The sequence below is a fragment of the Leucoraja erinacea genome, chromosome 6 (assembly GCF_028641065.1).
Source record: "Leucoraja erinacea ecotype New England chromosome 6, Leri_hhj_1, whole genome shotgun sequence".
Taxonomy (NCBI): Eukaryota; Metazoa; Chordata; class Chondrichthyes; order Rajiformes; family Rajidae; genus Leucoraja; species Leucoraja erinaceus.
Window position 1 is genome coordinate 54532573 of NC_073382.1, and position 25313 is coordinate 54557885.

The 25313-nt window shown below is 43.3% G+C and overlaps 1 protein-coding gene across 1 annotated transcript in view; it reads right to left on the reverse strand.

Annotated features, from left to right (window-relative positions):
• Positions 1-25313, reverse strand: part of LOC129698154 (E3 ubiquitin-protein ligase SH3RF3-like) — a 279328-nt gene that overhangs the window by 65014 nt on the left and 189001 nt on the right. The window contains exons 2-3 of the mRNA XM_055637083.1: positions 10743-11018; positions 8736-8831 (exon numbers count right to left, since the gene is read on the reverse strand). Coding sequence (XP_055493058.1) covers positions 8736-8831; positions 10743-11018 — 372 coding nt within the window. The remainder of the gene's footprint in view (positions 1-8735; positions 8832-10742; positions 11019-25313) is intronic.

Below are 25313 nucleotides of genomic sequence, written 5' to 3' on the forward strand. Positions count from 1 at the left end.
CAAAAAACTAAGATAATTTGTTATGCATTGCCACATTTCTTTTGAAGGATAATTTTAGAACTATGCCTATTATTTAGTTCCGTCTTACAATTCAATATGAGTTTACCAAATTTTTCCAAAAGAATCGTTCCCATGTAAAATAAGATATTTCAATTTCTTACAAGTGTGGAAATCACATAAAGTTACGTATGATTTTGGGCTGAAACTCACTAAAATCAAGATTCCATGTATTTTTCCCCATGGGCAAATTGAATGTGATTGATTGAAAGATGCAGCATGGAAACAGGCGCTTCGGCCCATCGAATCCATGATGACCATCGATCACCCGCTCACACCAGTTCTATATTATTTCACTTTCCCATCCGTTCCCTACACATGAGGGGCAATTTGCAAAGACCTACAAACCCACATGTCTTTGGGTTGTTGGGTAAACCGGAGTACCTGGATGAAACCCACGTGGTCACAGGGAGAAGGTGCAAACACCACAAAGACCTCACCCCGAGGTCAAGATAGAACCCAGGCCTTTGGTGCCATAAGGCAGCAGCTCTACCACCCAATAGATCACTCTCACTGAGACAGATCATTCTCACACACACCACGTATTGTGCAATCTTTGCTGAAATATTAATGTATAGTGTTATCTGTTTTCTTTTCATTGTAACTCGGTACATTTGACAATAACCTAAACTGAACAAAACTATACTAAACTGGTTTGATTGGACAGCGTGCAGACAAAAGCTTTTCGCTGTATCTTGGTACACATGAAGTTAATTAAGTTAATGCACAGAGACAGTAGTACAACTATGCTAATTGTGTTGCTTTCTGGCTCAATGCTATATTACATTAACCAATGCTATATTACATTAATCAAGGAAACATGTTCTTCTCCTTCCATAAAGATGCTGTTTCTTAAAAATTGAAGCCACACATGGGCGATGTATTTTTGAAAGAGGGCTCAACAAGAATGCTTGAGTAAATCTGTTCCATAAACAGAAAAGACAATCACCAGAGGTTTGGGATAATTTGTGCGATCATATCTTCAGCGGGTTCGATTTCATGCTGCTTCATCAATCACTTTCCCCATCAGTGGGGCAGGCTGACTAGTTTGAGGACACAATATGCTGGAGTAACTCGGCAGGTCAGGCTGCATCTCTGGAGAACATGCATTAATGACGTTACAAATCAAGACCCTTCTTCAGAGTTTAAAGAAGGATCTTGACCTGAAACATCATCTACTCGATGATTTATTCCAGTACTTTTGTGCCCTTTTGTGCATTAACCAGCATCTGCAGTTCTTTGTTTCTCCATGTTCTCCAGGGATGCTGCCTGACCCACTGAGTTACTCAAGCACTTTGTGTCCTACTCCAATCTTAAGGTGAATTTGAATTGATCATTTCTGATCCAGACAAAAGCAGTAAGATAGAGCCAAGTTAAATGTAGAAAATATTCTGTACATTGGTAGCCCTTCATAAATATTCAGCTGCTGCTCTTTGAGATCAATGGAAACCACAGGAATCAATTGTTTTCCTTTTTTGGGTCATTTTGATTGAGAGCAAGACTTGTATTTGTACTTGTTTCGATTCTACATTCTCAGTTCTAACCATTGCTCTTCCTGAAGGCATGTCACTTTAGGGTATGGTTCCACAACAGTAGTCCAGTGGCATAGCAATATAGTTGCTGCCACACAGCGCCAGAGACCCGGGTTTAATCCTTTCTATGGATGCTGTCTGTACGGAGTGTGTACGCTTTCCCTGTGACTGCGTGGGTTTTCTCCGGGTGGTTTGGTTTCCTCACATTTCAAAGACGTGCAGGTTTGCAGGTTAATTGGCTTCCATAAGTCTAGGATATAGGATAGAACTAGTGTACGGGTGATTTTTGGTCAGTGCGGACATTGGTGAGCCGTAGGGCCTGTTTCTCTGTTGTATCTCTAAATTAAACTAAACTAAACTAAGTAGCACAGTTCCAGAATTTTGTGCCAGCAACAAATTTACAAAGTGGCATTCCAGCCAAAGTGAAACTCCCGGCCCTCTTCATCCTCAGCTTTGACAACAATGTTAGCTTGTGCAATTTTTGTTTCTTTACTTGGTTATAAACCAACTGAATAAGACATAATCTTCCCCAAAGGAAAGGCCAAGTACAGACAGAGCCTTCTGTTGAAAAATCTCATCCAGCGTTTTTGGGGAATATTAAAATGTAAACATCCAAAGGCACCAGGAGTCAGGATCGAACCAGAGTTGTTGGTGCTGTGCTGCAGCAACTCTACCAGTGCACGACTGCGTTACTGTTGTGGAACCATATCATAAAGTGAGAAGCAATCTCAGAAAATGTATAAACACTCGGCAGTGGCACAGCAGCACGGCTTCACAGCGCCAGCGATCCGCGTGCAAACCTAACCATAATCGGTTTTTGTGCTGTCGTTGTGGAGTTTGCACATTCTCCCTGTGATCGTGTGAGTTTCCTCCGGGTGTCCCGGTTTTCCCCTGCATGGTAAAGACGGGTGGATTTGTAGGTTAATTGGCCTCTGTAGAATTGCCCCCAGTATGCAGGGAGTGGATGAGAATGTGGGATAACATAGAAATTGATAGTTGGCGTGAACTCGGCGGGCTGAAGGGCCTGTTTCCATGTTGTAATCTCTAAACTAAACTGTTGATTTAGAGTCCTTGTAATAATAAAGTTTATTTGGCCTCCACACAGCATGTCAGATGTTATACATTGTTGTGTATTTGTTTGAATGTATGGCTGCAGAACAACTCAAGGGGTCAAATGACAATTAAATGTATCACTTGAGAGTCTCCCTTGATCAGACTGCCGAGTTTTCCCCTGCATGGTAAAGACGGGTGGATTTGTAGACCTCAGAATTGCAAAGGGAGCACAATGTTAACACCAAATATAGTAGGGACTCAGGGCCTATGTTGTAGCTCCTATGAAAGATAATAAACAGCAAGTGTTATACACTGAATAAATGAGCAACTACAAGTTCTGAGTGACTGCCGATGCAGTGACTCCACACTGCTGTCAGTATGGTGCCCAGAAAGGGGATTTAAATGGCCATGCTGGTGAAATGCTGACTCCACACTGCTGTAATGGTGCCAGAGGGGATTTAGGTGACTGTCGTGCTCTCGATCTGGCCTGTGTTCCAGCACTGATGCCCATCACCTACCACTGTGGAATTGTAGATGCTTAGGTGGTTGGTGAAGCCCAATTATCAGTGACTACTAAAAGAGCCTGCCCATTCAAGGGTAAGTTAGCAGAAGTGGCAAGTGGAATGAACTGCTAGTGGAGGTAGTTGAGGCAGGTATAATAACAACATTTGCAAGACACTTGGACAGCTACACAAAAAGGAAAGGTTTAGAGGGATCTGGACCAAATGTAGGCAAATGGGACCGGCTTAGATGGGGCATGTTGGTGGGCTAGGATGGGTTGGGACGAAGGGCCTGTTTCCGTGCTGTAGGACTCCATGACATTTGACGTATGTGAACTGGTAACACAGGAAGAAGCCACGGAAGAAGAGGAAACAGCCAGGGAAAACTACTGCTAAATTGAAAATGAGTAGTTTGTATGTAATATTTAGTTGATTTAGTACAGATTTCAAGCGTCAAAAGATGTTTGATTTCCAGTTACATCATGATTGTTCTGATCCACAGATAAGCCTTTGGCCCGGAATGTTAACTCTATTTCTCTCACCAATGCTGCTGCCTGACCTGCTAAACACTAACAGCATTATTATTTTAGCCAGATAGTCAAATGCAAGCAATTCCTACCATTGATTGCATTTGATTTGAGGCATTGAAGTCAATTGGGTGAAGTAACATACAAAGTTCAATTTTCATTCACCCAGTGCATTTACACCCAAACTGTGTGCTGCCTGAACTAGTGGACGTTGCTTCCCAGGATGAAGAGGTCAAAGACTAGAGGGCATAGCTTTAAGGTGAGACGGGCTGTTTAAAAGAGATGCATGGGGCATGATTTTTTTTACACAGATGGTGGTGGAACAAGCTGCCAGAGGTGATGGTGTAAGCAGATGGAATAATGTTGTTTAAGAGACTTGTAGATAGACACATGGATATGCAGGGAATAGAGGTGTAAAGATCATAAAGTCATACAGTGTGGAAACAGGCCCTTCGGCCCATATTGCCCACACCGACCAACATGTACCATCTACACTTGTATCCCTCTAACCGTATCCCTCTAACCGTTCCTATCCCATGTAACGTCTAAATGTTTCATAAACATTGCGATAGTACCAGCCTCAACTACCTCCTCCGGCAGCTGGTTTCATACACCCACCAGCCTTTGTGTAAAAAAGTTACCCCTTAGGTTCGTATTAAATCTTTCCCACCTCACCTTAAACCTATGTCCTCTGGTTCTCAATTCCCCTACTCTGGGCAAAAGACTCTGTGCGTTTACATGATCTATTCCTCTCATAATTTTGTACACCTCTATAAGATCACTCCTCATCCGCCTGCACTTCAATGGAATAGTCTATATGGTGGATGAGTTTATTTTATCTTGGCATCATGCTTAGTACAGAAATTGTGGGCCGAATGGCCTGTTCCTGTGATGTACTGCTCTATGTTCTATGCTCGAAAACAAAAGTCCCAAATTATAGCAACTGCCTGCAATTCAAAATGTCATTGCCCAATACCATGCCCGAAAGTAGTAAGAACGTTATTTTGGGTTTAATCCACTCAATGCAATAACAAGATCATGAATTGCTTAATAATTTGAATTAAGCATCACATATAAAAAAGTGTGAATTTAATGATGAAAACAAAATGTTGACAAGTAAGCTGAATTGAGCAATTCTGAATTAGGAGCGGACTTCATTTTAAATATATTTATCGAAACTAAGAATTTTGATAAAAAGAAATGATCTACTGTGGGAATAGTAAACATAGAAACATAGAAACATAGAAATTAGGTGCAGGAGTAGGCCATTCGGCCCTTCGAGCCTGCACCGCCATTCAATATGATCATGGCTGATCATCCAACTCAGTATCCCGTACCTGCCTTCTCTCCATACCCTCTGATCCCTTTGGCCACAAGGGCCACATCTAACTCCCTCTTAAATATAGCCAATGAACTGGCCTCAACTACCCTCTGTGGCAGAGAGTTCCAGAGATTCACCACTCTCTGTGTGAAAAAAGTTCTCCTCATCTCGGTTTTAAAGGATTTCCCCCCCCCTTATCCTTAAGCTGTGACCCCTTGTCCTGGACTTCCCCAACATCGGGAACAATCTTCCTGCATCTAGCCTGTCCAACCCCTTAAGAATTTTGTAAGTTTCTATAAGATCCCCTCTCAATCTCCTAAATTCTAGAGAGTAAACTTGGCAAATACTTCAAAAGTTTGAAATGCAGAGGACGGTGGATTTAATTGATGCATAAATCATTGTGAATGGGAAATAGATTTTAGCTCTCCCACCCTTTTCCTTTTCAATTCATTGCCAAGAGAACTTTAAAAGAAAATTGTTCATTTTTCTGTGTAGGACTAAACTCTTCTCACTTTAAAGGATGAAAGCAAAACCACTAAGCCTGCCAAAAGTATAGTTTGCGCTGGACATCAAATTTTCTAACATGAACCTGTGCAGATCATAGAATCTATGCTGCACTGGGCAAGATTGTGAATGTTCTCTACCTAATAATATGATGGGACGTCTAATCAACGTCAACACCTCAGACTCAAGGATCACTGTCATAACAGGGCATCCAAGCGGCCAAGTGCTGTTCACAAATCTACAGCAGTAATTCAATAGGGAAAGCAAGAAACCTCTTATGTGGAGAGTTGATATAGAGTGCCTAGGTCCACCCAGCTTCACCACAGTTTATGGACGCATGGTAAATTGATTTTAGACTTTAGACATACAGTGTGGAAACAGGACCTTCGGCCCACCGAGTCTGCACTGACCCACAAAAACCCTGTTCACCAGCACTAATCTACACACAAGGGACAATTTACAGAAGCCAATTAACCTACAAACCTGAATGTCTTTGGAGTGTGGGAGGAAACCAGGGCACCCGGAGAAAACCCATGCCGTCACGGGAAGAACGTAGAAACTCCGTACAGGCAGCACCCGCAGGCAGGATCCAACCTGGGTCCCTGGCGCTGTAAGGCAGCAACTCTACCGCTGCGCCACCGTGCTGCCCTAAATTGGAGGAACGTGAAATTAAGTTTCAACTGTGGGGAGGTGAGTGTGGAATTCTATTGTCAAACAACCGCACTGTGAGAGTGGTTTACTAAGAACAGGAATTTCAATTCAAAGACTAATTTATGGTATCGAATCTACCTTATTTTGCAATTGTAGCCTGCCCCAGGGTAGGATTACAGATACCAACTTGGTCAATTTCATCATGTGACTGATTGGCAGATTTGGTAATCAGAGACTACCTTGAATGAACCAAATGCTCACATTGACTTAGCTTCCCATCTGTAACTTTCAAAATAATGTAAATGCACTTACACTAAATCTTCTGGAGCAGAAAACGTCGCTGCCCTGAGCTTAGTCAGTCTTGGGATTTCTCCAGCAAATTTTCTTTTTTAATTCAGGCATTTAAAAATTAAATACACTTGATTTATTCATCGTTTCGACTGTCTGGTCACGCTCTGTCACAACATTTACACTTCAGCGGTCTCCAGCATTTCACAAATCTTGGCAGATCTACAGCAGGGCCACGTTATGTGATTTCACAATTAGATTAGAATGTGGAAGGCCAGTCCCTCCCAGACATTTAAATCCAAAACACACGGTGGGAAAAGATTTGCTTGGAATGCTGTACACCAACAGCTCTGTAACTAGTGGAGCCAGAACATGGTCAAGAGGATCTCAAATGCAGTCAAGGCAAAATCATGAACATTAAATTACTTTGCGATGCTTAATAGGTTTATTATTGTAACAACTTTATTTGTAGCATTATTCTCCACTTTGCTATGCGTTTTATAACTAGCTATTTGCTTACAGATTAGCAGTTATGAAGTAGCTTTGGCATTTGTTGGTACATTCCTTATATATCAATGGTAGTTTGTTTGTTGTTGTTGTTTCATTTTAGATTATTAACTTTAAACTAATTGGATGCATATTTCTGGTCAAGTACGAAGCCTGAAATCTAACATTCACAGGCTGACAAAAGACTTTTATGTGTAGATTACCAACATATATGCTTACTTCATACAAAGCCCAACATTTAACACAAACTAAAAGCGAGAGAGCCAAACTAAGTTATCTGTCTTTTACCGTTTCTGTGCAAAATAAGAGATTTGGCCTTAACTGAGAGACGACAGCGATCAAGAGAGATTAAACAGGTTTGAAATCTTTTCCTTGGGGGATAAAAACCACAGAGATAACCTATTACAGTTCTTTGAAATGATGAATGAGTTGAACAAGATGGATATGGGCAGTATGTTTCCACCTGTGGCACAATCCTAAACTTGGGGCCAAGGAGGGTGTCTGGAATGTGGAACCTGCTACCACAGGAAATGCTGGAAGCAAATAGCAGAGATGGTTTAAAGGGAAACTTGAGTAGCACATGAAAGGTGAATGAGGAGAACAATTTGTGGAAGGCTGAGATGAGGGGGAAGAAAAGGAAGAGAGCGTGTTGGGTTTAAACACTGGCCTATTTCAATGCTGTATATTTTATGTAATATTTTACGCCAATAGAGAAGAATTATCAATTTTATTCTCATAATGTTGGATACGTTTTGCGAGAGGTTGGAAGTGAATGTGAAGGATGTACAGGCTTATAGCTTCACAAAGTGGCCATAGCCACTCAATTCCAGACACCTCTGTCATTCTTGGATCCACTTTTGTGTGACTAACATGCACATTTTACATTCATCATTCAGTCTGAAGAAGGGTCCCGACCCGAAATGTCACCTATCCATCTTCCCCAGGGATGTTGCCTGAGCCGTTGAGTTACTCGAGCACTTTGGGTCCTTTTTTGTAAACCACAAGCATCTGTGGTCCTTGTTTAGTTTTAGTTCCGAGATACAACACGGAAACAGGCCATTCGGCCCACCAAGTCCTTGCCGACCAGCGATCCCCGTACACCAACACTGTCCTACAGACTCGGGATAATTTGCAATCTTTACCGAAACCAATCAACCAAACCTTTACGCCTTTGGAGTGTGGGAGGAAACCGGAACACCCACGCGGCCAAGGGGAGAACGTACAATCTCTGTATAGACAGCACCCGTAGTCAGGAGTGAACCCGGGTCTCTGGTGATGTAACTCTACCACTGCACCACCACGCCGTCCCTTACGTGCAGATGCCTTATGGTGCAAGCTGTGCTCCAGGATATCATTAGTTTTAAGGGATCTACAGAGCAGGCAACCACCCCAGGTGCAGCAGTCCAGGTGACACCTTCAGATCAGTGGGTCTTCTTCAGACCCCACAATTCTGACCTGTCCAAAGCTGTTCTATTTCTTGTTCTGCTATCTTTAGGTTGGCAGATGCTAATAGAATGCAAATGAGTCTTGGGAGTTAAAATAGCACGGGTTTCAAAAGTGACAGTAACATCGCCTTGTCAAAATAGTATTTGACCAACACGAACTTTGACCTTTAACCACCAACTACTATTTCATCCAGTTAGGTGCAAGAGCAGAGTGAATGCCAGCATTCATGTAAAGCAATTCAATACAAGCTATTGGCCACGTTATTGATTCCGATGCAGCTAAAAGTCAATTAAAACACAATCGGAAGCTTCAGATTGGAGACAGGTTTTTACTGTTTTCACAGACTCACCTCAACGTACAAAAGCGGAAATATTCCTATCTTATCCCCCAGCATTCCTTCAGCCCAGTTGTCATCCACTCTCCTTATGACAGTCAAAATGTCATCCTGAAACCAAAGAAGGTGAACACTTTAAATATCAAAAACAAATCACAATCACTCCAAAGACAGCAGGGGTAAATGAATTTCAGGAAGTATAACTTTCATGTTTCATCTGATTCTTCAAAGTTTCGTTTAGTTTTGTTGTTAATTGTCACGTGTACCGTGGTACAGTGAAAAGCCTCTTGGTTGTGTGCTATCCAGTCAGCGGAAAGACTATTTATGATTACAATCTAGACGTCGACAGTGTATCGATACAGGATAAAGGGAATATCATTTAGTACAAGATAAAGTCCAGTAAAGTCCATAGATTGGTACACATGGCGATAAACTGAACTAATTAAACTAAACTGAACTAGGATTGGTTTTTTTTACATTAGGCTGGAGTAGGTCTCGTACTCCACTTGAGATTTGCTGCTGTACTCCCAATGATGTTCACACCACAGATTTTTTTAACATGGCAAAGAACAAGGGTCCAGGCACATCCCTGTGGTACGCCACTGGTTACATACTTCCAATAAGAAAAACAACCTCCACCACTATGTTGGCAATTGATGTTGTCAAGCTGGAAAGGGTGCAAAGAAGATTTACGAGGATGTTGCCAGGACCCGAGGGCCTGAGCTATAGGGAGAGGTTGAGCAAACTAGGGGCAGGCGAGTACACTATTCCTTGGATAGTAGAAGGATGAGGGGTGATCTTACAGAGGTTTTGTTCAGTTTAGAGATATAGTATGAAAACAGGCCCTTCAGCCCACTGAGTCTGCACTGACCAGTGATCCCCACACAATAACACTATCCTACACACACTAGGGACAATTTTACTTTTATACCAGGCCAATCAACCCACAAACCTGCGTGTCTTTGGAGTGTGGGAGGAAACCAAGGATCTTGGAGAAAACCCGCGCAGTCACAGGGAGAACTCCGTACAGACGCCACCCGTGGTCGGGATCAAATTCAGGTCTCTGGCTCTGTAAGCACCATAAGGCAGCACACTACCGCTGTGCCACCATGCCGCCCTTCAAAATCATGAGAGGAATTGATCAGGCAAACGCACAGATTCTCTTCCCAAACGTACGGGAATCAAGAACCAGAGGACATAAGTTTGAGGGGGGGGGGGGGGGGGGGGGGGGGGGGGGGGGCGATTTCATAGTGACCTGAGGGAGTGTATGGAATGAGCTGCCGGAGGAGGTAGTTGAGGTTGGGACCATCGCAACGTTTAAGAAAGAATTAGACAGGTACATGGATAGGATAGGTTTAGAGAAATATGGGCTCAATGCAGGTAGGTATGACTAGTGTAGACGGAGCATGTTGGTTGGAGTGGGCAGGTTGGGCCGAAGGGCCTGTTTCCACGCTGTATGACTATGAAACTATTCTCTTTAAATATCCCCAATCCTCTAGCCTCCATTTCCTGAGGTAGAGAACTCCATAGACTCGCCACCCACTAGAAGATGTAGCTCTGTATGAAAATCACCACCAACTGATTCATGGTTATTTTTTGTTTAACTGTTTCTGTAAAACACAGGAGAGAAAGCACTTTAGTTAGCTTTTGAAGAAATCCAAACACCTGCAGAAAGAATACAATACTATTTTGTTTAGTTTAGTTTAGAGGTGGAGTGTGGAAAAGGATCCTTCGGCCCACCGAGCTCCTGGGGAAAGCCCACACTGTCATAAGGGAAACGTACAAACTCCATACAGACAGCACCCGTGGTTAGGATTGAACCCAGGTCTCTGGCATTGTGAGGCAGCAACTCTACTGCTGCGCCACCGTGTCAACCACATTGCTACAAATGTTTGTGCCTTACACTCCCCAAAATACTGGAAGCTGAAGATGAACAGAACCCCATCAGGTCCGCTCGATAAAAGTAAAATGTTTCCAAGTTAGAAACAAATATTTTGCTCATCTGTTAAACAACAGTTTTACCTTTGAGAAAGTCAAACAGTCTTTATCTTGGTCTTTATCTTTTACTTCAAAGTCATAAAGTGCTTTGCCCTGAGGAGGTGGCTGTGGAAGTGGCTTGATGCACTGAATGTAACTCGCTGGGAAGAAGCCATGGGTACCATTCAGCTCGCCGTGGTACCAGTTCTCATCCACCTTCCGTCGCAGAATGATGAGGTCACCTTTGCAGAACCTGAGATCCCCAGGTTCCTTGCCCTCATAGTTGTAGAGTGCCTTTGCACATGGTAACTGTGGAACAATCTGAAAGACAAAGCACAAACGATTTTAGCTTTATCACTGTCATGTATACCAAGGCACAGTGAAAATCTTTGTTTTGCACTCTATGTAATCAAATAATGCTATGTATAAATAGACTTTAGAGCAGTGGTTCCCAACATGGGGCGTACGCCCCACAGGGGGGCAATTTGATTTTTAAGGGGGGCAATTGAGCGTGACTGAGGAGGTCTGGGTCCAAATTTTCTATTTTTATTTTTTTGGATTTTCCATCAGGTAAAACATATGTAGTTTATGTTTCAGGTGTTATTTTGAGTAAATATTTTTTTGGGGGTAAAAAAGGTCTTTATTGTGTAGTTATTACATAATCACCACGCCATCGCTCTTCATGCACGTCGCACGAAGCGCGCGAGGTCATGGGAGAACCTTATTTATTGAATTGGATTTAGAAGTTCACTTTTTAAATGATAAGAATTATATATCACCACATGGGGGGGAGGGGCATCAGGATTTTAGAGGTGATTAGGTGGGGCATGGCCAAAAAAAGTTTGGGAACTACTGCTTTAGAGATACAGTGAACAGGCCCTTCGGCCCACCCAGTCCCCGCTGACCAGCGATCACCCCGTATATTAGCACTATTCCACACACTAGGGTCAATTTACAATACACACCTGTACCACAGGGAAAACGTACAAACCCCTTATTGACAGCACCTGTAGTCAGGATCGAATCTGAGTATCTGTTGCTGTAAGGCAGCAAATCTACTACTGCACCACTGTGCCAAAATACAATCAAATCAAATTTAAGTTCAATAGGTAGACCAAAAGGAAAGATACAGAGTGAATAATATAGTTCTTTGTCTCTGGAACTGTTGCTCTACAATGCTAAGAACAATATTTCCGCAATGAGGTAGAGGAGAATTGTACCGCACCCTAGTTTGTGGAAGGACTGTTTGGAAGCTTGACAACAGAGGGGAAGAAGTTGTTCCTGAGTCTGGTGGTGCGTGCTTTCAAGCAAGTGTAATGTCTTCTCGATGGTAGTGGGGAGAAGGAGGAATAGCCGGTGAAATTTATATAAATTCCAGTGCTGAATAGAGTTTAATGATATTTGCTGATAACTTCTACCACCGCGAAAAGTCATTTTTATTTTTATTTTTCCAAAACCACTAATTTTGAATTAGATTTGCTTGAATTTATTTAATTGGTATTTTGAGTTTTCTAAGGCGATTAATTCCAGATCTTCTCTCAGAGATATGACGTGACTTGCAAAAGCAAAAATGTCAAAATATACCACCATGACCATCGGAAACCAGAGAAAGAAATCTCTTGTGGACATTGACTGGCTCTGTTCTGCAAAGCACATGAAGGAAATTAGATCCCATTATAGCATTGTGTTGTGGTATAAGCAATTATTATTCATTGATAATTGTAGCTCACTTGGTTATTTAATGTACGTGCGGCACAGTTCCTAGGTGTGTAATCTAGGAACAATTATCACCATAAATCTCTCGAAATGGAGACAATATTTGAACAAAGGAAATTGCTGGTCCATGTTCTTCTATCTCGTGTAGGATGAAACTGCAGATGCTGGTTTACACTGAAGATAGACAAAAAAATGCTAGAGTAACTCAGCGGGTCGGGCAGCATCTCTGGAGGAAAGCAATAGGTGATATTTTGGGACAAACGCATCTGTAGAAGGGATCCGACCTGAAACATCATCTATTCCTTTTCTCCAGAGATGCTGCCTGACCGGCTGAGTTACTCCAGCACTTTGTGTCTATCTTCTATCATTAGGTTCTTTGATGGGGACATGTGCTTCTCTTGGTCTTGGTGACCCATTAGACATGGCCATTCATCACCATTTAGATTTTTCCCAGTCGAGTGTAATTCCAATCCATGTGAAGACTGAGGCCTTCACTTTAAGAGCATTTAACCTGCTAAATACAGGAAAAGTTACTCACTGGGTTTTCAGCAGAAATAATGGACTTAGGTTGGACCTTGAGCAGCACTGGTGTGTGTTCTGAATGTACTAGTCAGCAATGTGCCTTTAAATCACAAACAAGACTACAAAGTAGTACAGCTGAATTGCATCAACAACAAAAGTGGTGATTTGCAGTCAAAACATTCAATGTATCTTGGTAAAGCTGCAAATGGCACCTGCCCACATTGGTGCCATCACTAACGCCATAGAATTTGGACACAAATGGGTGGTATTTCTCGGCATTTAGCTTGAGGTAGTCTCGGGCTAGTTACGGCGCATTGATTACATGCCACGATCGGCAAGCAGCACACAGACACAACAAGAACCAGCTGATCCTCAAACCACAGATACCGCTACCGTTTCCATTCCAGCAATGATTTCACTGACAGTACACTCACTGCATCTCGCATGCAAGGCTGATATATAATTTAGAATCTGTAATAACTGAAATTAGATTTTGACAGACCGATAATTAACTTTTTCGGCACAAATACTACATAATTAAAAATCTTTCAGTAGGCACATCATGCTTTTCAAACGTATCCTACAACTGGGTCAGATCCAATCTCCATAGGGCAAAAGAAAGTTAATTACTAAAAAGGGCCTGCATGTCATGTGTTACTATAACATTTCTAATTGACCAAGCATGAGCAAATGATAAGCCATTTGATATCAAATGGGGCGGCACAGAGGCGCAGCAGTAGAGTTGCTGTCTTGCAAACAAACAGACAAATAAATGGACAATAGCTGTGCGGTCATAAATAATGTCACTGAGTCAATATGCTTCAGAGCCTACTTGGAGGTTGTCGGGCAACCATAAGGAGTGTGATGGATTGTCAGGTTGAACACAGCACCAACAACTCTGAAGAAACACAATGTCATCAAGGATTAATCAGCCCACTTCGTTAACACCCCATCAACATCCTACACATCTTACCATTCCCCCCAACACTGAGTCAAAGTGCTGCATATATACTATCTACAAAATGCACTGCAGCTAATTGCCTGGGCTACACCAACAGTTGTTCCCATACCTGCAACCGAGATAGTTGTCAGTGGGTTTGTAATTGACCTCAGTCAATAGTCTATTTCCTGTGATGAGGATAGTGAGATCAAGAAAGGGGAGGGAGGTGTCGGAGATGCTCCAAGTAAATTTGAGCGCAGGATGAAAAATTGGTGGTGATGTTGATGAAGTCCATGAGTTATGCATGGGTGCTGGAGGTAGCACCGATGCAGTTATCAATGTAACGGAGATAGAGTTCGGAGATAGGGCCAGTGTAGGGCCTGGAACAGGGATTGTTCAACATACCCTACAAAGAGGCATTCACTGGCTGTCTGTGTGGAGTCCGTGTGGCTGTCTGTGTTCTCTCAGTGATCGCATAGGCGTTGGGTCAAACAGCATGGAAACAGGCTCTTTAGCCTAACTTTCCCCACACCAACCAACCAACATGTCCCATCTGCACTAGTCCCACCTGCCTGTGTTTGGCCCATATCCATCTGAACCTGTCATCCATTTACCTCTCCTCTGGTTTCCTCCCACATCCCAAAGATGTATGGGTATGTAGGTTAATTGGCCTCTGTAAATAGCCTCGAATGTGTAAGGAGTGGATGTGAAAGTGGGATAGCATAATAGGACTAGTGTGAACGTGTGATCAATGGCCAGTGTGGACTCAGTGGACCAAAGGGCTTGTTTTCATGCTGCATCTTTCAATCAATCAATGTAGAAATAAGGAACTGTAGATGCTGGTTTACAAAAAGGGACAGTAACACAGTAAGTCAGACAGCATCTCTGGAGAACATGGATCGACGATGTTTTGGGCTGGAACCCTCCTTCAGACTATCAATCAATGTGCTTCATATCTTAGATTAAGAACATCTACAGATCACATTAGTTGACATACCATTGCCAATTTGAACCTGGACTGTTCAACCAAGGCTTCGATGTTGTAGCTCTAATCTGTACCAGATAATAAACTTGCAATATATTTTTAACATTCTTTTTTGACATTCTGAGAAAGGATTAATTTGCAGAATTTCTCATGAGCACTAAAATCCTCAAGGAATATTCATACCTATCACTTATTGTCACCGTAATATCAAAATATAACACTTTCATCTGAAAAAAACCCTGAAAATAGATATTTTAGTAATCTTTAAAAAATGCCCGCAGTACAAATTATACCAGCCAGCTCTCTGTCTCAAAATGGTGAAATATGATGGGTTCTGACATCATTTAATTAACTCCGTTATCATTTTTATCAAATTCTTTTGAAGATTTCATTAATATTTATTGATTCTCCATCTTGGATTGAGAAAGATTCTTGTATTTCCTTGGCATTATAAAGCTACTCCAGGACTGAAAGTTAAACAACAATTTACTTGTGGCCAAAATCGATGAGGATTTCAAAAAGTAATACATATATCCCGAAACAGTGGGCTGTCACTATTACTGATTGTATTTGACATAAAGATTTAAGTTATAAGTTGAGCAATGGGGTATTTATAGAATCTCAGATCGCATGGCATTGATACGTCAGGTATCTCATAATCTTTACATCTGTCATTCTGTACTATTTGTCCAGTTACGTCTCTCAGTTCCTGATTCTTCCCTTACTAGTTTAGTTTTTAGAGGGCTTTCTTTTCCCACACCCCACCCCCCCATCTATCTATCTATCTTATATTACTAAAAGTCTGTTCTTGACCGGTTTTGGCCATCTGTGCTGCGATTTCAGTGAGAACGCCGCCACCTATGGCCGTCGTTTTTGGCCACCTTGCTCAGAGCCTCCCTCCGCCGTATGTGTGCCGAGGATTATTCCCGTCGATGAAAAATGACTGCGATATTAATGATTTTACAAAATTCCCCATTCTCTCTGCTGCCCCTGCTGGCGGCAGTGGGGAGGGACTATAAAACCAGGAAGTGGTGTGCCTCAATCAGTGTCTGCAAGCTGGAGGAAGGCAGAGGGTCATGTTTCTCTGAGCTATGAATAACACTGAACACATGTCTACTCAAATGTAAGTGTCCTTAGTGGTTCTAAAACACTTGCTGAATGTGTCTATTGGTTCTAAAATGTTTGTAAAAAGTGTTTATTGGTTCTAAAATGTTTGCAAAAAGTGTCTCTTTTGGTTCTACAATGCTTGCAGATGTGTCTTTTTTGGTTCTAAAATGTTTTTTAGGTTCTCCCCCCCCCCCCTTTCCCTCTCCCCCCCTCCCCCCCTTTCCTATCCCCCCCCCTCTCCTCCCCCCCCCCCCCCCCCCCCCCCCTCATCTTGTTTGTTTCTATGTCTGTGTGTGTGTCTGTCCAAAGTGTGATCCTGAAATTACGCCAAAATGGTACACGATAGCACTACAATTGTTGGCCCACCTTACTCACCATTGGTCTGTGATCTATCAAGTTTTGTTCAGATTTATGGTGTATCTTACGTTATTCACATTTTAAACTTTACAAAAACAATTTTTTTCTTCCATCTGCACTGGCAGTTAGCAATGTTTGACATCACAATGGAATCTCATTTACATAAACTGCCCGTCAGCAGTGTTCCACCCCACAATGACATCACAATGGGATCTCATTTACATTAAAAAAAAGTGTTTTAAAAAACACAGCAGCTTCCACCTCAAGGGGGGAAGGGGGAGGGAGGGAAAAGGGGTTCTGGAGGGAGTGACTGAGGGTAGGGAAAAGGAGAGGAAGGGAGAGGTGAGGGAGGGAGTGGACGGGGGGGGGAGGAGGAGAGGGGAAAGAAGTAGGAGGGTCAAGAGGAGGGAGAGGGAGTGGTGGGGATAAAGGGGATTGGAGAAGGATAGGGGCAGGAAGAGGGATACAAGGCCCATTTGGGAAGGGTTGCCATGACTCGTGTCACAACGGGGATCTTTGGTGTCACAACGGGAACCCATCAGCCTCGCCTGCATAGTTGGGGGCTGTGGGTGAGTGGTGGAATATTGCGTTCGGGGACCAGCGCTCCCTTGTGACAGGGACCCAACGGGTCCCACTTGGTCTAGTTCCTTATAACTTTCTTCCCCCCCCCCCCCCCCCCCCCCCCCACTGCAATCAGTCTGAAGAAGGGTCCTGACCCGAAACGTCACCTATCCATGTTCTCCAGAAATGCTGCCTGACCTGCTGAGTTACTCCAGCGTTTTGTGTCATTCCTTGGTAAAATGGCATCTGCAGTTCCTTGTTTCTTACATTCTCAATGACAATTTGGGATGGGCATTAAATTTTGAACCTCACAATGTCTCCCAGATCATCTGGTTTAGATCTTAAGAAGAAACAAGTTGGAATACTTTCTAAATAGGAATAGATTAGGAGCTGCTGGAGCACAGATCAGTTTGTGCATCCACATACAAAATCACTAAAGGTTCATGCATGAAAACATTTTTAAACTTTAAAAAAGGAAGGATGGATGCTCAATTCAAAAAAACCTTGGTGAAATACTTTCTGGAGTAATTTGTTTAGGAACCCTCAGACTGCTCATACCAAACGTAAATGCTGGATATTTCAAATGAAAGCAAACATTTGCTTGGTATACACAGCAGATGAAGAAGCATTTGTGCAGAGAAAAATGGAGTTGAAGCTCCAGGTCGATGATCTTTCATCAGCGCTGACCCCACGAGAGGACAGGCAATTGCCAGAGCACCAGACAGTGAGATCGCCCACAGGTTCTCCAGTATAGAGTCTGACGGAACAGGCTGGAATAAAAATAGGAGAATGCTGGACATACTCAGCTGGTCAAGCTGTCAGATAAACCACGTGAACATTTCAGGTTGATGACCTTTCCTCAGTTGTATTTTCTGCTTTTATGTCAAATTGTTAGCATTGCATTAAGCTGATGAGTAAACACCATGAAATACTTTGTGAATTGAGAAGCCTGCCCGACAACCTGTGTGAATCATATACCACAGAAACAGGCCTCTCGGCCCAACTTTTCCATGCCGGCCAAGCTGCCCCACCTACGTGTCTTTGGCCCATATCCCTCTAAACCTCTTCTATGCTGTGCCCAATGTTGAGGGACATTGAGGATTCTAACCAACTTGGCACAGAAAATGACACAAGTTTGAAGCATGTACAAAGCAGCCAACTCAGTCAGCACAGTGGAGTAGTCAAAATCTAGAAACATGAAACTGCAGATGCTGGTTAACCAATAAAGGCACAAAGTGCTGGAGTAACTCAGCAGGTCAAGCAGCATCTCTGGAGAACATGGATAGGTGACATTTCGGGTCGTGATTCGATCATCGGTCTGATCCAGGCGGAGCAGTTGCTGTGTCAACACATCAATGGTTCACTCTAGCACGGCGTTGGACATTAATTTTGTAAACACTAGTTTCACACTGGTCGACATGAGCGAGTTGGGCCAAAGGGCCTGTTTCCATGCTATGTGACTATGAATGGAGAGCAATGTTCCCAGCAGATGGGCTTTGAAATTTCCTCCCTCTGTGATTGAAATACAGGGGAAGGGCTTATGAAAGCACTCATCTCCGGTAGCAAATACTTTATGGAAACCTTGGAAATTGATGTAACATCAGCCTTGGTCACTTCCTCTGTGGACTTCTGAAACTTGAAACAACCGTGGAAAGCTTATTGCAATAATTGGAAGGAATAACCAGCAACTAAAATAAAAACAGCGTTCCTATCACCTTTAAAAACCCATTGGTGAGAGTAATTGGGCAGGGTAGCTACAGTACTGTAAAACATGTTCAACCATGTAAGATTAAGGAAGGCATTAACCATAAAGTCATATGCACAGAAATAGGCGGTTTGGTACAGTATATCAAGTCTGCAACAACTGCCAAACAACCATTTATACTCTTCCCCTACTTATCCCATATTATTCTCCCTTCATTCCCATCAACTTCCCCCAGATTGTATCGCTCATCCTTAAAAGGCTTGGGAACTCACCAACTTCTACAGATGCACCGTAGAAAGCATTTTATCGGGATGCCTCACAGTGTGGTTTGGGAGCAGCTCCATCTAAGACCGCAAGATATTGCAGAGAATCGTGGATGCCACCTAAACCATCACACACACCAACTTCCCTTCCATTGACTCCATTTACACCTATGCTGCCTCAGCAAGGCCACCAGCATAATCAAGGACGAATCGCACCCCTGTCCTTTTATCATGTATCTGTACACTGTGGATGGCTTGATTGTAATCATATATTATCTTTCTGCTGACTGGTTAGCACGCAACGAAAGCTTCTCACTGTACCATGGTACACCTGACAATAAGCTAAACTCATAACTCATCCACTCATCTACACATGGGGGAGAGGGAGATATTTGGAAGTGACAGATTCATCCACTCATCAACACATATTTGAAGGAAACCTAAAGTCATAGTAAGAAAGTGCAAACTCCACACTGACAGCGCCAGAGGTCAGGATTGAACCTGAGTCACTGGGGCTGTGAGGCAGCAGCTCCTCTAAGTGACACACTAAATTTTAAAATTACATTGCTGGCTGCCAAATCATCTCATGTTCTGCCTGTTGCCAGTTTGTAGCTCTGAAGGAACACAGTGGCGGCACAGTGGAACTGCTGTTCTATAGTGGCAGAAACTAGGGTTTGATCCTCACCTCGGGTGCTGTCTGTGTGTGGAGTTTGCATGTTCTCCATGTGACCGCATGGTTACTTCCTGGTGCTCCAGTGTCCTCCCACATTCTAAAGCCGTGCGGGTTTGTTGGTTAATTGGTCTCTGTAAAGTGCCCCCAGCGTGTAGGATAACATAGAATTAGTGTGTGGATGATCGATGGTTGACAAGGAATCAGTTTCCATGCAAGGGCCTGTTTACATGCTGGATCTCTACACTCGAAGCTCTTGCTTCAGCAAAAGAGGGAATTCGCAGGTCCATCTTCTTAATGGTCACTCTTCCAAATTCTTAAAAACCTGCAGCAAGTTTTCCCTCAGACGTGCTTTGTGGAGTAAACAGTGTTCGCCTGTATGCTCTTCCCTAACGGGCATAATGCACAGCCACTACATTTCTTCAATGTTCTTTCTTGAGTGTCTCTATAAGGAGACCAGAATTTCTCTAAACAGTGTCTAATTAAATATGGAGGAAAGAACTGCAGATGCTCATTTACACAGAATATAGACACAAAAGCTGGAACAACTCAGCGAGTCAGACAGCATCTTTGGAGAAGCATCTTTCTTCACACTGAGAGCCAGGGGCGATGGCAACTAAAGATGGGTGGCACAGTGACGCAGCAGTAGAGTTGCTGCCTTACGGTGCTTGCCGCACCGGAGACCGGGTTCGATCCTGACTACGGGTGCTGTCTGTATGGAGATTGTACGTTCTCCCTGTGACCTGCATGGGTTTTCTCCAAGATCTTCGGTTTCCTCCCACACTCCAAAGACGTACAGGTATGTAGGCAAATTGGCTTGGTAAATGTAAAAATTGTCAGGATAGTGTAGGATAGTGTTAATATGTGGGGATCATTGGTCAGCGCTGAGCCGGTGGGCCGAAGCGCCTGTTTCCGTGCTGTATCTCTATACTAAAACTAAAACTAAATATGAAGAGATACAAAGAACAAATGAATGAAAAGTATGCAAAGGGACAGTCAAAGCCCAGCAACGATGGTCAAGGAAAGGTGGAGCCCACAATGGTCCATTGATGGCTGTGGAGAAGGTGATAACTAAGTAGGACAGCAGTGAAACTAATAGGCCAACTTCCAAATATAATGTAACATCTCAGCTTTCCAACACTCTCTAGAAATGTCCAAGTATTTTATTTGCCTTTTTTTAATTAATTTATTTGGCTCTTGTTACTTTCAATGATTTGTGCATCTGTAACCCAAGATCTCTTATTGTTCATTTTATTCTCCATGCTTGAGCTAAACAGACAATATATCAGTGGCTATAAGTTATATTCTATTTCTGAAATGTAGTGATAATAACATCAATGTAATTGAATTTTAGACACCATGCAGATGATACTCTCTCTGGGCCTATGCAAGCACCAGGAAATCTTTCCACTCAATTTCTCCAAGGAGTTTGTGACTTTGTTGTTCTTCCCTCAAAATTGCTCCACCTCACACATTTCTACTATATAACTTGCCAATTAGACGATAGACTTTAGAGATACAGCGTGGAATCAGGCCTTTCAGTCCACCGAGTCTGTGCCAACCAGCGGTTACCGCGTATGCTAGCCCAATCCTACACAATCAGGTCAATTTACAATTGACAGAAGCCAATTAACCTACAAACCTGTATGTCTCTTGGAGTGATGGGGAGACCTTACAGACTCCACACAGACAACACCCATAGTGTGGATCGAACCCGGGTGTCTGGCGCTGTAAGGCAGCAAATTTACCACAGCGCCACCTGAAATTCTGAAAATGCATGAATCTTGTGTTATTTGTGAAGTCTTTCTCTGTAATAAACATATCTCCCATTTGGTGTCTTCATTCAGACGTATCACAGTATCTTCCAGATTCCCAAATTTTAGGGGCCACTGCTCCATGGGCTCAATAAACTCTTTCCCAGTGCCCCAATCTGACCCTGTAATAAGCACTATTCAGAATAACAGTTTGCATAACCCACTAAAGAAGATAATAACACAATAAAATTAAAAACAGCAGCAATTAATTGTACATTTATTCAAAATCCAACTACAACTTTTCAGTTTAATTAATTTAACAAAATTGATGAACTTGAGTTTGAGTTTAGTTCATTGTCACGTGTGCCAAGGTACAGTGAAAAGCTTTTGCTGCGTGCTAACCAGTCAACAGGAAGACAATACGTGATTACAATCGAGCCGTCTACAGTGTAGAGATACACGATAAAGGGAACACTAATAAATGCTGCTATTGCAGCAGAGATTTGAAAGAATGAAGCGATTGTAATGTGTGATTGCAGATCCTGCTTTTAGAGAGACAGTCAGTGGAGCTCACGACAGAGCAACCACTCCATAAGTACACACTCAATGCGTACTGACACTCAATGCCCCATCCACCTCTGATGCTCCCCTGCGACCCCTTGCCTATTAGCACCCCCATAGATCAGCCCGCTTCCCCTCAGGGAGATACTGTCCACTTTGGGTTAAGATATTCCACTGAAAGTCTACCGATAAAATGGCAAATAAGTACATTCAAAATAATTTCTTAGAAGTCCAGATGAAGGCACTTGACCTTGAACGTCAACTGTCCATTAGACGCTGCCTAACCTCACTGATTTCTTCCTGCAGTTTGTTTTATGCTCCATGAAAATTAATTATTTTGTCTTCACCTATTTTCGCATGCTGCATTTCTGGTTGGAATCCCTGTTGGATCCATATTCCCACGCAAGTTTCTTCCCAAATGGTTACAATCTACTCTCCTTAAGTTACACACCAGCTCCAATCACCAGGTACAGAAGTTGTGATTCTTTTCTGGCAATCCATTAATTGCAATGGAAAACCTTTTATTTCCAAGTTATCTTTCTTGGCTGGGATTTTAACCTTCCATACATTTACATACAGAACCTATGATTCTAACACTGCACCAAATGCTGTGGCCAATTGCTGTCAGGAATCTAAGTGTTGCAATAGGCAATAAGATTGTCTTTCATCCCACAGTTTATGAGCAATGCTAAGGGTTATTGTTGATGAGGAACACAAGAGTCAAACGTATACAACTATGAAACTGCTCCATTACTCGGTCCTGTTCTGTAGCTCTTAAAACAAAAGGAATGACAATGTACACTATCTCAAGAAGGTACTGAGTTCCAAGAATTGACATCTTACTCAGCAGTAAATTAACATATCAAACCAAGCACCAAGTGCTGGAGTGACTCAGCGGCTCAGTTAGCATCTGTGGAGGGAACGGACAGGCAATAGTCTGAAAAAGTCTGGACCTGAAACGTTGTCGATTGATTCCCTCCACAAATGCCGTTTGACCTGCTGAGTTACTCCGGCACTTAGTGTTTTGCTCGATTCCAGCATCTGCACTTCCTTGTGTCTCCAAAATAACTTATATTAGTGTGTGTCAGATCCTTTTCCATAAGCCTCACACTCACTGTAGATGACATGTGCATGTACCTTTAATATAGTGACCTCACCACTATTAACCACTCCCCATATCAGAAGTATAATTGCAACCTCCCCACCCATTGATCTCTCTCTAGCTCCTGTGACAGACCACGTACAGCTAGGGCAGTAACGTTTGTGTATTATCAATAAATAGTAGTAAAGACAGTGTGTTGATGACTCCTCTTTACATGGTGTCACAATCGTACCTCTGCGCCTCCTGTTTGTCGGGTTTTATTTACTTTTGAGCCAGTTCCCTATCCCTTGTTCTATCTCCCATGCCATGGCTACCTCTTGCCGCAAGCCCGAGGTGCTTGTCTTCGACTCGGACATTGCCCATCGGTGGGGTGTCTTTAGACGCGATTTCCAGCACTACGTGACGATCGCCCATCCTGCTGCCACCGCTGAAATGCAGGCTTCTCTGCTCCTCAACCTGGCTGGTCCCGATGCCTTGGAATGATCTGAGTCGTTTGTATATGGTGCAGGTGAAGATGCTCAAGACCCGGTATGTCTTATGGCTAAGTTTACCGCGATGTGCGACATCCCCACTAACTGCATATTAGAGCGTTTTAAAATGTTCAGCCGGCGTCAGATCCCTGGAGAATCAATCGACAACTATATCGCCGCGTTGTGACACTTGTCGCCTGGACGCTCTGACCCCCGATCAAGTGACCCGGGACATCCTTGTATATGGCCTTCTAGATGTAAAGGTACATGCACATGTCATCTACACTCACTCTAATTATTAATTCATTATCGTTGAAAACATTAGCGACACAGTGGTGCTGGTTTCTGACAGGAACGGTGACGGACGCACCACACATCTCTGTCCTCCAGTTCCTGCGGATTTCCGCTGTTGGAAGTATATGATTTTGGTGTGTGTGCTTTATCATCATTCCTTACAATGCTATGTACGACAGTGATCGCAACTTCTACTGAAGTATGGATGGCCGTTGGCTCGCTAGAAGCTCATCCGCCCTTTGACAGGTCTTGTTTTTGGTCCTGCTGGGGGTCCACAGTTCCCTCCTCATCTGGCAAACCAGGTGGGGGAGACGGTTTAGTCGCCGACTATCCACCATGGAGCAAGTAGCACGGGATTTCATGGTACCTGTGGCGGGAGGAACTCCCCCCGACCTGACCTTATTATAGGCACATATATCCTCAAGTTAGTAAATGTTCCAACAGTGAATGCTAATTATCCACCAGGTTGCCTAATTATCGGAAGGATGTCAACAAAATAGAGAGAGTACAGAGGAGATTTACTAGAATGTTGCCTGGGTTTCAGCAACTAAGTTACAGAGAAAGGTTGAATAAGTTAGGTCTTTATTCTCTGGAGCGCAGAAGGTTAAGGGGGGACTTGATAGAGGTCTTTAAAATGATGAGAGGGATAGTTGACGTGGACAAGCTTTTCCCATTGAGAGTAGGGAAGATTCAAACAAGAGGACATGACTTCAGAATTAAGGGACAGAAGTTTAGGGGTAACATGAGGGGGAACTTCTTTACTCAGAGAGTGTGGAATGAGTTTCCAGTGAAGGTGGTGGAGGCAGGTTCAATTTTATCACAAAAATAAATTGGATAGGTATATGGATGGGAAAGGAATGGAGGGTTATGGTCTAAGTGCAGGTAGATGGGACAAGGGGAAAATAATTGTTCGGCATGGACTTGTAGGGCCGAGATGGCCTGTTTCTGTGCTGAAATTGTTATATGGTTATATGGATGAAAATGCTTATGTTTTCTGGACAGTCTTACAACATAATATAGTAGCGCACAAGAACAGGCTCTTCGGCCCGATGTCAGTGCCAAACATGATGCCAAGATTATCACTTGTTTTACTTCGGAGTCACGTGAGTGACTACGTGAAGAACCCCGCCAGGTCGCATGTGTGTCATATCGCTACACGCATTGCGAAACAGTCAGGCGGGGTGGAACGACGTTCCCCCGCAGCGACAAGTTTAAAAGCCGGAACCTGCAGGTAAGAGATACTCTATGGTCTTTTGTGTTGTTCCCATACTGATTTACAGGTGGGGAGTCAATGGACAAGTCCAAGAAAACAACGAGGGCTGCGACAAAGCTGGCGGGGGAGGACCGCGGAGTTGCGGGCAGCCAGCAGCGGCCAGCAGCACATGAATCACCTGTAATGGGAACAGCTGTGCCCGACTTCGCCCCCGCACCGGCCATATCTACACCGCGGCCGGGCGGTAAGGCAAAACAAAAAACCAACAAAGTCGTTGACTCGGATGAGTCCGACCGAGCAGCTGCTAGCAGCCAGCGACCGTAAGCGCTGGAGCCGGATGGAGCGGCTTATGGAGCAAATGCTCCAACGTGACAGGCTCCGGGAGATGGAGTCCAG